Consider the following 15292-nt stretch of genomic DNA (forward strand, 5'->3'; position numbering starts at 1 on the left):
ACTCGTAATGTTAACATCATTTCGACCCCTCTGATAACCTGCTTACAGATATCTCCTAGACAGAGGACACTTTTGTCATTCTTTTGTGTTTGTAGCTATTTTTTACTTATCAAAGATACATTTCTCTCATTTGCTCCTGTTAATTTGTAGAATTAAAATGGAAGGATGATTTTCCTTTATGCTACAGGAAATTACTATTTTTGGCAGTCATTTAGGTTTAACAATACTTAAAATTTAAACATACTTTACTACACGACTTGAGTCAATATTTTCCGACCCACATCTGACATAAAGTAATTCACTCGTAAAGGAGTATTCACACACAAGTTTGTATTTTTCTTTTATTTTATATTATTGGCAAAATAAAAGCTATTTAAGCATAATGACAGTAACAACTTTGCACAGACTTTTACTTATCTTATTGCTTCATAGTTACTTTTTATGTACAAGTGCAATACTAAATGATGTGAAAACGTAATTAATAAAAACTTATTTTTTATTACACAAAGTTACAATTCTTCACAATTGGTATGTAGCAGAATAATTTTTGTCGTATTTTGAACAAATGGAAAAATTATAAATTTTAATAAGCAATTAAAAATCTTAACGTGCATTAACTCAATCTTCAAGATATATTCGTATTGCACATATTTATTTTTTATTTTTATTTTATAGTTGACTAACTTCTGTAAATTGGAAACTACATTTCATGGATATAGGACTTCATTCGTTTAATTTAAATGAATGGATAAACAAAATTTGAACTACTTTTCTGAATTAATTGCAGATATCATAAGAAACTGTTCTAAAATTTCTTTGAAGGTTAAGGGAGAATTTCTACGTAAGGCAGAATATCTGGAAAGAATTAAACTTTAGCCTCCCAAATGCAAGTTAAGCATGTCAAATCTTGAGACTTCCTGAACCAAGGTGAAGTTATGAATCATTGGTTCATTGTACGCCATTGTTTAACTACTGCTTTCGTTTTTGAAAAACCTTTACACATTCATTCATACATTTCTACATAATTTGTTTTATGCCTATTTTCATAATTTGTTTTACATAAAAATAATTAACATTAAAGTATTACGCATATGTTTCATATGCTAATTATTAAAGTTATCACCTTATCTTTCTACAGATACGTATAGTAACAAATCAACACAATGTTTTTAAGTCGTTTATTAAAAGTGTAGAAGAAGCCGAAACCAGAATGACCGGAAAGAGGTAGTAGTAGGTATAATTTTTTGTCACAAAAATATCCTGATTTTAATTTAATTTTAATCTTTTTACATTTCTGCACTATAAAAAGTTGGTGTTCGTAACATACTTTGAAACTAAAGTAAAATGTGAATTACATGTATCTGTTGCACGGAGCATTTCATATTTCCTTCATGTAACGAAAAATGCAAGAAAAAATATGGTTAGATTATAATTAAAGAATTGGCAACAATTGTGAACTGAATATACATTTCAAGCATTAGGGAAGGACACTTATAACAAAAAAGATGATTTTATAGAGATTGTTTCTATATTATTTGCATAAGGTCACATCATGAAATATGAAGTGAATTTGATTATTAAATCTGATTAATATATTTCATTATACTTCGTTGAGGGTAAACTTATTGAGAGTAAAATGGAGGAACCCAAGAAGTTAATAAAATCTTGCAGTCTTATAGGATACAGGAAATGAAAGTAACACACAAAACATAATTGAGTTAAAATTGTACGTCATTTGTTTTCACCATACATGAAACGAATGAGTGACAGATTGGAAATGTTCATGGAAGCTGAAGGCTATCGAGTCATGAATATTTCACTAAAATAATCAACTACCTACATTTCCCAAGAAAAAGAATAACGAAGAATTTGACAATGGAAAGAAACAGGATACAGGTTTCTAGAATGTCTATGTATGAAGTTTATTATTAAATTTAATTTCATATTTGCTGTTATATTGCAATTGGCAAAGCTAAGAGTAATTCCATGGAACAAAAGTATTAAAACCAAAAGGCTTCTAGATACATTAATATGTGCATAAGCTCTTCAAATGCCATGTTTTCCCCTTAATCAACGGAACGTTCAGTATATTAACTGAAGACTTGGGTAGAGTATTAGAAGGAAGATAGCTTCAATATGTGGAACTGTTGTCAAGATTCCACCTGAAAAAAGAAAAAAATAATCACATATTAAATTATATTTGGTAGGCCTAAATGTACACTTGATATATTTTTTTGAAATTCCTCGTTTTACTAACAAACTAGCCATACCCGTGCGCTCCGCTGCACCTGTTAGAAATAAATATAAAGTCATTACATAATTAAAATAGGACATTTGATCCAGGGAACATTCGTGTTTGATAGAAGGATAAATCGTTTATTATGTTACTTAATTTAAATTGTATTAAAAAAAATTAAAATGCGATCATTTTGATCCAGAGACCACTCATTTGGTCATACAAATTATTTTAGGAAATACAGGAAACGAATGCCTATCAAGTTTTCTGTGCATAAGAATCTATTTTAATCTTACCTGTCCTCGATTCACTGAGAAGTTACTGTAATAACATTATAGCATTATGTCCATCTAGAGAAACTACACTTTCCAATGGTGAATTAATAATTAATTATACAAATCGGTTAATTTAGCTTCCAATATTACTTCATACAAACACAGAAATATTCTCTGTAGGCTATGTTTCATAGCTTTCGATTGTTGTTGTCCAGGGACCCTTAAAGACGAAGTCATTTGTTTTTTATTTCATTACACTGCCTTAGATGGCATTGTTATTGTAATTTTGAAACTCATTTATCTCATTAAATATCAGTCCTATCAAAATTTTGCATGGAATAAAACTTATCGGAAATTATTTTTAAAGAAACTTTTGTTATGTAATATTTTTCATGAAAATTAATAATAAGGGAGATATTTCGATTTATTTAATTCAAACCTCCTTATAACTCTCCTTTTAAATGAAGTATTTTGAATGCCATATAGCCTAAACTCTAAGTTACACGAACTTAATTTATATTCCAATTTTCATATAAATCAGTTCAGCCATTATCACGTGAAAAGGTAACAAACATCTAGACAGACAGACAGACATACAAACAAAAATTTCAAAAAAGCGATTTTCGGTTTCAGGGCGGTTAATTATATATGTTAGGACCAATTATTTTTGGAAAATCGAAAATTACCAGAAAAATTTCGACTACAGATTTATTATTAGTATAGATTTAATATTGAAGACTGCGTGAGAGAGAAAGAGAGAGAAGAGAAGAGAGATGGAAAGGGGGGGGTGTCCCATATTGTACGAAGTGTTCCGTATTTGAGGCCTGAAAAAAAACTTGTATGAATAAAAAATCACTGTCTTTAGAAACGTGACATCGCAGTAGTGTGTATAGTTATTGGTACCGGTATAGCAATTGTTGTTGGATTGTGTGTAGTATGTGTGAAGATGCGAAAAATGTTTCAAACCAAAATGAGTGTTTCTCATGAAATAAAGGGGATGTGTTGCATTAAGAAAATATAACATTTATTTAATGTGTAATATTTGTATGACACAATCTTTGAAATTGAAGAGTATGATCGTAAAACGCGTTCAGTCCATTTTTATGAAAGAATTGGACTAGTTTTTTTTTTATCCATAGAGCGAGTTTTCAAGTGACATGCACAATAACACAAACTTTTAGACAAGCATTGGCGTTGTTTTGGAAGGAAGCACGCTTAAAATATTAGTACTTAAGGTCTGTCCAAAACAACTTCCGACCTGACAAATGGCGCCTTTAGCATGTTACCATGGCAACCATTCAAATCAACCAATCACGAGAGAGGCGTAACCATGGTAACGGGACGGTGTTGCCGTGTCTATGTTTACAAATTGCACGTTAGTACCACGGCCTAGAGGTGAATACAATGTCCGGAATGACTTTGAGTTGGCTGGTTAGCGCGTGCTTTGTGTGAATTAAAAATATTATTTAGTTGTATTATTGGTGTAGTGTACCGGTATCAATGATTATTCTGTTTCAATTATATTACACGTTTTATCTTCGTTGTCATTGGTGAAGTGTGTGGCTAGTGTGTGTTTTCTAGTTTCTGCGAGAATTTCTAAACAGGTGAATTGTACAGTGTCGGAAGGAAGGAAAGGCAGGCGGAGAACAAAGATTATTGCACAAGGTGCCTCGTTAAAGAGTCAAGCGCGAGAGATGGTGTGTTATGTAAGAGAGTATTTTGAGAGGGAAAAAGATAATGGCGGGGCTCTTTTACCTTCGGCGCAAGTCGTAATGAGAACTGCTGCTTGTGTTAAAATTAATAAGAGCACTGTTATCGATATTGGAAAAGAAAAAGGCCGTGCAGATTTTTAATCATAAATATTTTTACAGTTTACAATAATTTTTGAACGCCTTTCTAACAATATTACATTGAAGAATACCGATATTCATAAAAGTAGACGTTTCGTATTAAATTTGAACCTGTTTTTACAGTTTACAGTCCTTTCGACGCTTTTCTAACGGTATTACATTGAAGAATATCGGTACTACTACTACTACTACTACTACTACTACTACTACTACTACTACTACTACTACTACTACTACTACTACTACTAATAATAACAATAATAGACTAATAAAAGTAATAATGTACACAAATTTTAATTCCTAGTGTTCAACAAATTGGTTAGAAATGTATACGTTCATGTCAGCCGTTCATTACTGCACTCTATCGGCAGCGCGCTCGCTTACACGAAAGATGGGCAACATGACAACATTGCTCCCCCTTCTCTGTAAATTGTCAAGTCGGAAGTAGTTTTGGTCAATGTATAGTCTGTGAGCTTTTCCATTGTGAACACATGCAATTGCACGTGATACAGCACTGTATTCTGCATAAAACGCGGTAAAGAACTTTCTCTAGTAGATTGATATTAGAGGAGAAAAATTCGCTCCGGCGCCGGGGATCGAACCCGGGTCCTTCATTATACGTACCAAGCGCTCTAACCATTGAGCTACGCCGAAGTTCAATCCACAGCACCGGATCGAATCCCTCTCCTCCAGTGTTTTTCCCTTTGTGGCCTGACTCCCAAGTTGGACATGTATGTTGACATTTATATTAACTGTCGGATACAGGGAGGAGAGCCATTAATCCTACCCATTGAAGGCTTTAAGGAACCAACCTGGACAAATACCCAATGTCCCATCCCTACCTTCCCATGGTGCAGCTGTTAGTAAGCATAATTTTACGAGCTGAACTAAAGGGAGGGGCTACTCATCAATTAGCACTGATCAGCTTGATGAGTTAATGACTGAATTTGGTATAATTTTCCTCTATTCAATACCTAATTCCCTCTTTACCCTTTCCTATCCAGTCCTCTGACTGAACTCTTACTTTCTTCGACCCCGACGGCATTAGAGCATTCGAGGCCTAGGGGTTCATTTCCCTTTCCTTCCTCCTCTTTCTACTTTTCTGTTCCTAGTGCTGACCTGCTATGGCACTAAAATCGTCCTCCAGTGGCTTAAGGAGGGGAAGCTGGTGATCAACAAGATCTCCCAGCTAGGTCCAATGGACCCGTCGACCAACAGCAGGTGTGGTCCTCCAGACATTCTGGGGGTTGAATAATTTCGAGGGAAAAATTGTTCCGGAGCCGGGTATAGAACCCGGGACCTTTGGTTTAACGTACCAACGCTCTACCACTGAGCTACTCGGGAACTCTAACCGACACCGATCCAATTTTTCCCTCTATATCCACAGACCTCAAAGTGGGCTGACAACCGTCAAGCAACCAACTTCGAGTGCACACTAACTCCGTGTGACTTAAATTGTGGTTTTCTGTTAACGAACAGTGACGTGACGTGTCCCGGGTTCGATACCCGGCTCCGGAACAATTTTTCCCTCGAAATTATTCAAATCAACTTTACAGGGAGTTATACCTGAAATCTTGATTTGCATAATACACGTCACTGTTCGTTAACAGAAAACCACAATTTAAGTCACACGGAGTTAGTGTGCACTCGAAGTTGGTTGCTTGACGGTTGTCAGCCCACTTTGAGGTCTGTGGATATAGAGGGAAAAATTGGATCGGTGTCGGTTAGAGTTCCCGAGTAGCTCAGTGGTAGAGCGTTGGTACGTTAAACCAAAGGTCCCGGGTTCGATACCCGGCTCCGGAACAATTTTTCCTCGAAATTATTCAAATCAACTTTACAGGGAGTTATACCTGAAATCTTGATTTGCATTCTGGGGGTTGTGTGTGAGTGAAGTAGCCACCAAAACGTTAAAGTATGGTGTTCACTTAAATCGGCTACAACTTGCCATTTTCACTCCAATATGAAATGAGTACCATTAAGGTAAAATTATCCGGAGGTAAAATAGTCCCCCAATCGGATCTCCGGGCGGGGACTACTTTAATGGTACAGAATCAACTAAACTTGCCCATTGTGCAACTCAAACCAAGAAATGGATTCGGAACACCTCAAAATCTGTGCTTCAGTGGCTGGTCATGATAATATCTTTGAAATATATTGGCGTGCAAGAGGTCAAATGACTTTATTGTCAAACGCCTGGCATTAGAAAACAACAACATATTAAGTCAACTGCCATTGTACAAGGAGCGCACTCAATTGAGTGACTTGGTGGCCAGGATTCCGCAGTAATATGCACTGTTGCTCGAAGAACCTACGTAAGGATTAATTTTTGGTCCTACAGAATATATCTGTTATGGTAACAATTTATATTAGAGGAGATATATTCTGAAGGACACCTACGACCTGTAACCGACAGTTCAAGGTCCCTCCCAGAGGAAGCCACCCAAGGATTATATTGCGTATTAATATTCGTCGTCCTCGGGCAGGTTTGAATCCACGAACCTCGTATTTGGCGGCAAGCATGGCAGCTACTAACCCACCTAAGACGAGCCCTCCAGTAACTTGAAGGCATGTTTAAAGAAGGCGAAGAATGTTTATTTAGTTAGGGCTGCGAATTTTTCTAAGCACAAATTGTGTGCCTTTAGTTGTGAATTTGCACCTGGGTTTGGGTCTTATTCTCTGCAATGTTATATCCTGGCAAGTAAAAATTAAAACATTTCGTGACATGATTTTGATTTATTATCCTTGTCTCTTAAGGTCATTTAGCACGATTAGAACTTCTTGGGCCCAACTTTATATGCAGTTTCCGTGTCTCTAAGACATGCAAAAGCGCACGCAATCTCCAACTTTTAGATCGAATTGAAACTGCTGCGAACTGGGTTATTGTCACAGACTGTCGCGAAACTGAATTGAATTTTATCAGCCTCTAGTCACGCTTTTTCATCGTGACTCGGTAATTCCGACGAAGCTCGTTTCTGTCGTGAATAAATTATGATGCACTTTGCCTATATAACATATAAATGATAAAGGTATCCCCTGTATACGCCATGAAGGCGCTTGGGGGGGGGGGCATCAAGGTAGAACTGCTTTCAACCCAGGACCTTCCATTCCGTAGCCAGTTACAGTACAACCTTGAATATCCGTTTTAAAGGATGCGACTGAGGGAATGGTTACCCTAGCTTTACCAAGATTGAGCAGAAATTGCCCACTCTTTTTATCATCTACATTTTTTTTGCAATATATTAAATCTTGACTGTTTTTTCCCTTGAGATTGTGTTATCAAATTTTGTTTGTTGAAGTCTAAGTAAGTAGATTTAATAAATCTTTTCACAGAGTAATACGTAGATTTAGTAACAGGTCTGTAAGTAGCAGTGCTGTCTTTTGCTAAAGCATCCACATTCTCGTTTCCCAGGATTCCACAATGGGATGGTATCCATTGGAATACAATTCTTTTATTGAGTGTTATTAATTGAGAGAGCACTTTAGTTATTTCTGCTGTTTGAGATGAAATTGTGTGTCTATTGGAGTGGTTAAATGGCCAGTTGTAACCGATTTAAGTGAACACCATATTTTAACGTTTTGGTGGCTACTTCATCCATACACAACCCCCAGAATGTCTGGAGGACCACGTATGTATGTATGTATGTATGTATGTATGTATGTATGTATGTATGTATGTATGTATGTATGTATGTATGTACGTACGTACGTATGTCCACACCTGTGGAGTAACGGTCAGCGCGTCTGGCCGCGAAACCAGGTGGCCCGGGTTCGAATCCCGGTCGGGGCAAGTTACCTGGTCGAGGTTTTTCCGGGGTTTTCCCTCAACCAAATACGAGCAAATGCTGGGTAAATTCCGGTGCTGGACCCCGGACTCATTTCACCGGCATTATCACCTTCATATCATTCAGACGCTAAATAACCTAGATGTTGATAAAGCGTTGTAAAATAACCCAATAAAATAAAATAAAAAATGTATGTATGTATGTATGTATGTACAGGGACATCATTTTATTTTTACTTCAATTTTTATTGTACCTGAGTTTTTGAATGTACTTCACTCCCACCCCTACTAATGAAGTTCAACCGTCCTCCAAGAACCATGGCCGCATATACAGTCATAGTATACTTACGGTCATAGTAAACAGTACGTTCCAAAAATATGTTCGCGTTTTCCAGTGACGAAAGAGCTTTCAATATTGCATCATTTTCCATTTGCCTACGTCGCATCCCGGTTTCCCTCACCTGCTTCTATTCGCCTCTCTGTAAATGCTAGAATAGCTCTTTTCTGGGAACATTAATTTCTGTTAGGAATTGGGCGTCTACGTAATATTCACCCATACAGTTGTTTAAAATGACTTAAATAAAAGGGCCTCGTTAAGTAATTAACTGTCACGTGATTTCCTCCCATTCTACGACGCTGCGACGTAACCACTTGGACGGACAGTAGATAGCATGTCTGAGTAATTTTATCTTTTCGGATCGGGCAGAAGTGAAGATTGAATTTACAGTACGTAAGGTCTTTTTTATAGAGTAGGTACAGAATTATTTCAACATGAGTTACTGATACGAAGTACGAACCTGGTAACTGGAATTACGTACAATAGTCTATAGTGCGATAATATTCACATTAGAACTAAAGCCTGTATCGAAATGAACGGCCACCATTTTCAAAAATGTGTTTAAATATCCATATTATGATTATTTTTCAATTTAACTTCATTCTCTATATTGTACGCTAATGTGTTGTAGACAGTATAATATACACTGCATAATGAATACGTGCGCATGGAAAGGTCAGTTCGTGGGTAAAAACACTTATTGTTAATACAGTACTGTATTTTGATTAAACAGAAACTTAATGAAAATTATCAAACTCAAAATCACGATATTTCCTAGTTTACGTAAATGGATGAACTACTTTTCTTCCCTCCTATACCTAGTGAAGTGATTTGTTTGTATATTACGCCAGTATCATCGAACTCCAGTCGTGGAAGGGGGTAGCAAACGTGTTTCCGGTTCTTAATCGTTGATCCAAAGGTATAGCCAGGTTAATATAAGAAATGTTAGTAAAAATAAAATGATGTCCCTGTATGTATGTATGTATGTATGTATGTATGTATGTATGTATGTATGTATGTATGTATGTATGTATGTATGTATGTATGTATGTATGTATGTATGTATGTATGTATGTTATGTAATGTAGTGTGCTTCCATACATAAGCTAAGTGTAAATATCTATATGTACTTAATACTCAACCAAGCTCGGAATAGGATGCACTGGTGTCGCTACTGTAGCGAGCAAGAGGGCTGACGGCCGGATTGCAAATGTATGAGAATCGTAGTTCCCAAACTCACCGATCCTATTCCGAGCTTGACTGCATAATGTATGCCAGCTGCTGGCTGCTTAGTCATCTACTCACTGCTGCATTCGTAGTCTTCTTCCATGAAGCCCTCCTTACATTCACACAGCTTCTTAGCATTAGTGGTGTTCCCGGCCTTACAAACCGCATCCGGTATGCAGTCTTCGTCCATACTGCATATTGAATGAAGGCCTGTAGGATAAAAATGAGATACAAATGCTATTTATTTCAGAAATATTAATTTTTTAAATTAATTTTTTGTTTGTAATATTATTAACATACTGGGTGTTCATTTCAAAATGAGTCATGACGTCACTCGCTGGGCTGCTGATCCGGAGCTGCGTTCGGGCTTGGGTTGGATCCCCCTTTGGACTTTGGTTTCTTCGGAGGTTTTCCCCAGCCGTGGGACTGAAGCCGGATGGTCTATGGCGAGTCCTTGGCATCAACCCCTTTGATTTGATTACCTGGTTGGGTTTTTCCGAGGTTTCCCCCACCGAAAAGGCAAATGCCGGGTAATATTTTGGCGAATCCTCGGACCTCATCTCATCTCACTACATCTCGCCAAAATGTAAAAAAAATGTAAAAAAAAATGTAAAAAAAATTGTACAAAATTGTAAAAATTGTAGAAAATTACTAAATTGTAAAACTATAAAAATTTGTAAAAATTGTAATTGTAATATTGTAAAATGTTGACATGTTCCACATCTTAAAGCTTCATTGCTCCTGTAAGATCTATGGAATAAAATAAATGAATGAATGAATGAATGAATGAATGAATGTTGTGAGTCAGCGATTTGAAGCGAGTTTCAGCTTTCGTGTCCGAGAAGTTGCCTATTAATCAAGGCGTTCAATCTGAACTTGAGAACGTGTACGGTATAACTTGAACGTCGTAGCGACAGATGGCGGTCTGTAAAGTCTGTGTGCTACCATAACCTCTTTCGAACTGTTTTGCGCGGGCAAGTTGTACGCAGGGTATTTGTTATCATCCGTTGCATACCGCAACATTCTACAACCCAAATCAAATGCTCCGTGTCCATGTTGACCGTCGAAGTTAATGTCAATAAATACGTAAGTAATCGTCTTAACCCTCTCGCCATATCCCGACAGTAAGAAAAAAACTCACCTCAGTACATGTTTCCAAACAGTTCACATTCCTGTCACTACCGGCGTTACCGCACGTATCGGTACGTACTTCCAGAGTCCGTGGGTATCCACGGACTCTGCGTACTTCAGAATGAACGCCGTACTTGCTAGGCAACTTCTCTCGCATTTAGATAGGTAATACGCCTCTGCGGGAGTGTAGGAAGATTGAATTCTCTAGGCTCACTGGCTAGCCACATGACGATATATAGCGAGCCATGACACACTTTGAACTGAACACGCAGTATTATGTTAGTATTCTGTTCTTCAACTTTTTGTTAAATTTTAACTGCTTGTATACTTTATGACCTGGTAGAGTGTAAGAGAAGGCCCTATGGCCTTAACTCTGCCAGTATAAATAAATAAATAAATAAATAAATAATAATAATAATAATAATAATAATAATAATAATAATTATTATTATTATTATTTGAAAGAAATGACTCTTTCCTTATTGATTACGTAAGTTACTTTAGTTAATTATAATTATTTTTTGTACTCCAGCATTATAAAGTGTTTATCGATAGTAAAAATCGTTCTTAATATGCCACATTATTGTGCCAGTGCCGAAAAATATTGCCATGCCAACTAAAACGTCATGATTTCTCGTGGCTAACGAGAAAAACAAGCAAGACACGATTCGGAGTCACGTGACTATCATGGTCTAGTCATGGCCATCTTTACAATAGCCTAATATAAATACATGTTCAGAGTTATAAAAAACAAAGGAATAGCTATATTAAACTCATGTTAAACGTGCATTTATATATAAACTTGTTCAATGTTGGCCATGTTATGACTAAGAATGTGACGTCGCGCCGTAGCCTGTCTTTCTCGTTAGCCACGATGATTTCTATTATGACAACATAACGTGTGCCATAAAGTTAATACTATGAAACGATTTGCCGTGTTATAATATTTAATACGTCATCATTGTCATAGCATCCCCTTCTATCAAACTATACCTATCATTACAAAATAATTTGTGCGAGATCGTGCGTATTTGCTTGGTTTCCGCACAAAACCAACCCGCGGTAAGTCTAAAATTCCACATTCAGTATTCCCAACCGAACACATAACAATTGCCCTCTTCTTACCGCTTAAGTGACATATTGATTTTACTGCTTTAGGCTTTTAACATATTATTCTTAGAGACGTTCAATATAATAATAATTATAAATTGGAAACTTACCACTGCAATTTCACCTAAATTGCACTGTTAATTATTATTTTTAAATATTTGCAAAAATTAAGTAAACTCTACAACTCCACTAAAGTTACTGCATTTCGTGATGCATGTAACATTAAGGAAGCCGTTTGTTTTAAGTTCGCATTTATAGACTGGGGGAAAAAAAAGACAGACGTATATCACGGCCTGCTGGAGTATAGTAAATACAGAAAACATTTTAAAGCAATGTTGAAGATAGATATTTTTGTTTTCCAAAATTGCCGTCATTGAACAGAAACCAAGATGGAGATTTCATTGCAACTAATTAGAAATTCCTCTTTCAGGTATGTAATAAACGATCTTCGCACAAAATAATGTACGATACACGAGCGGTATGTTTTCTTTCAATTCTCGGAAATTAAAAAAGCTCAACTACGTTTCGCTTTTTCAAACTTTTCCTCGAACATGAAAACTTCAACATACCGCTTTTGTAACGCATATTACTATAATATGTTATTTCTTTATTAATCGTTTTATAGTGCTGTAGTACAAAAAATAATACATGAAACATGTTCATAGAGTTAATTATACAGTTACTGCATTCGTCAGAATTAGGAAACTCGCAAACCTTGACTCGTGACATATACAAACAATTTGCTGTTCGTACTAACTACAAGGTTGTGAAATTAAAGCTTGAATGAAAGTAACCGGAAAACTGCCTAGTTACTGACATCGTGGATAGCGTTCACTCAGCTGCCGACTTTATCTCGCATGTCACGTAGAGATTCACAATCTAAGTACGCTGTTGTTTTTAGTGAAACATACAGGGACATCATTTTATTTTTACTTCAATTTTTATTGTACCTGAGTTTTTGAATGTACTTCACTCCCACCCCTTCCACTAATGAAGTTCCAACTCCACACAGAACCAAGACCGCAGATAGTAAGCAGTACTGAATGAGTATAGTACGTTCCAGAAATATGTTCGCTTTTTCCAATGACGAAAGAGCTTTCAATATTGAATCATACTTTCGCACAGGTACTGTCCGTTTGCCTATGTCGCATCCCGATTTCTCCCACCTGCTTCTGCTCGCCCCTCTGTAATAGCTGGGCTGTCTTAGCTCTTTTCTGAAAACATTAATTTTTGTTTGGAATTGGACGTTTACGTAATATTATACAGCTGTTTAATTTAACTTAAATAAAAGGGCCTCGTTAAGTAATTAACTGTCACGTGATTTCCCCCCTTTCTACAATCCTACGGCATAACCACTTGGACGGACAGTAGATAGCATGTCTGAGTAATTTTATATTTTCGGGTCGGGCAGAAGTGAAGATTGAATTTACAGTACGTAGAGTAGGTACAGAATTATTTCAACATGAGTTACTAGTACGAAGGACGAAACTGGCAATTGGAATTAGATGCAGTAGTCTATAGTGCGATAATATGCACAAAAGAACTGAAGCCTGTATCGAAATGAACGGCCACCATTTTCAAACTTGTGTTTAAATATTCATATTATGATTATTTTTCAAATTAACTTCTTTCTCTATATTGTACGCTAATGTGCTGTAGACAGTATAATATACACTGCATAATGAATACGTTCGCATGGATAACTCAGTTCGTGAGTAAAAACACTTATTCTTAATACTGTACTTTGATTAAACAAAAACCTAATGAAAATTATGAAACTCAAAATTGCGATATTTCCTAGTTTACGTAAATGGATGAACTGTTTTTCTTCCTTCCTATACCTAGTAGAGTGATTTGTTTGTGTTTTACGCCAGTATCATCGAACTACAGTCGTGGAAGGGGATAGCAAACTGTGTTTCCGGTTCTCTAAAGGTATAGACAAGTTAATATTAAAAATGTTAGTAAAAATAAAATGATGTCCCTGTACAAATTAATTTGGTTTTCTAAACAAACGAATTATTATACTTGTGATTCAATTTTCAAAGTCATACAAGAAATTATGAAAGAATTAAAAAGTGGAGATAAATGCCTTGGTATATTTTTAGATTTAAAGAACTTATTTGGCACAGTTAACCATAAAACACTTTTGTTGAAATTAGATCATATTGGTATCAAAGGGGAAAAGGAACTGGCCATCCTACCCCAATATTTCCTGGCCTAGTTGCCTCATAAGTGGTGTCTTGTTGATCACTTGTGAGGTTCAGACCTGTCTTCGGACAGTTGACTAAACAACATTGGTATCAAAGACAATGCTCTACATTTCTTTTTCAGTCCTATCTTAATAACATAATGAAACAACCAAAATAGATGACCAAATCAGCTACCCTAAAGTTTAGATTTACGCAGGGCCGGGTATTTATGGAGATCGCGAAAGTCACGACATAATAGATAGATAGATAGATAGATAGACAGACAGACAGACAGACAGACAGACAGACAGACAGACAGACAGACAGACAGACAGATAGATAAGTGCATTTATTGATGCATATTAAATTATACAAACTCATTGTATACAAGATCCTTCGCACGAGCTCGTACGGCCATTCGTGCTGTAGCTATGCACAGTTTGAGTCTTCAAAACGAAAATAATACCTACTAATAATAAAATAGTGAAACAATAGTTATTATTATTACTATCGTTATCATTGATTACCACTATTATAACTAATCTAACTTTATACCAAATTTCACAAAAATAATACAAATAAAATAAAAGGGAGATTTGAAAAACACACACGCACAGTGACACACACACACACACACATATATATATACATATATATATATATATATATATATATATATATACAGTATAAACAATTCAATTTCTTGTTGAAGCTGCACCAAATAATCCAAATAATAAATATAAAGGTAATACAGTATATAAATAAAAACATACACACGCAATAAAATACAAAAGACACAGTAAATACAAAAAAAAGAACATTATCCCCTAATTATATCATTCGCTCAATGTTAATATTACTCATTGCAACACTAATAAATCTTTCCCTTATGGATATACCGTACAATAGATTTTTGCTAAACTCTACGAATTAAGTGATTCTGATTAATAATATGCGGATTAAAAAATCGCGACAAATTGCGAAATAGAGTTCTAATAGCAAAATATGAACACATTCGCGAATTATTACTATTGCGTCGTTTTATAATGAATGTCATATTCTGAGATTTTTCGGATTTTTTCACTTGAATTTGTTATAGATCCAAGTAGCCTACATTACATGGTGTTCCAGGTGTTATGATTACGTTACTGAACTC

At 35.8% G+C, this 15292-nt stretch overlaps 1 protein-coding gene across 1 annotated transcript in view; it reads right to left on the reverse strand.

The window, feature by feature from the left end:
- Positions 1-1177: 1177 nt before the first annotated feature.
- Positions 1178-15292, reverse strand: part of sosie — a 38404-nt gene continuing 24289 nt past the window's right edge. The window contains exons 3-4 of the mRNA XM_069822980.1: positions 9785-9916; positions 1178-2162 (exon numbers count right to left, since the gene is read on the reverse strand). Coding sequence (XP_069679081.1) covers positions 2083-2162; positions 9785-9916 — 212 coding nt within the window. The 3' untranslated portion in view covers positions 1178-2082. The remainder of the gene's footprint in view (positions 2163-9784; positions 9917-15292) is intronic.

This window comes from Periplaneta americana, chromosome 4 (genome assembly GCF_040183065.1).
Source record: "Periplaneta americana isolate PAMFEO1 chromosome 4, P.americana_PAMFEO1_priV1, whole genome shotgun sequence".
Lineage (NCBI taxonomy): Eukaryota > Metazoa > Arthropoda > Insecta > Blattodea > Blattidae > Periplaneta > Periplaneta americana.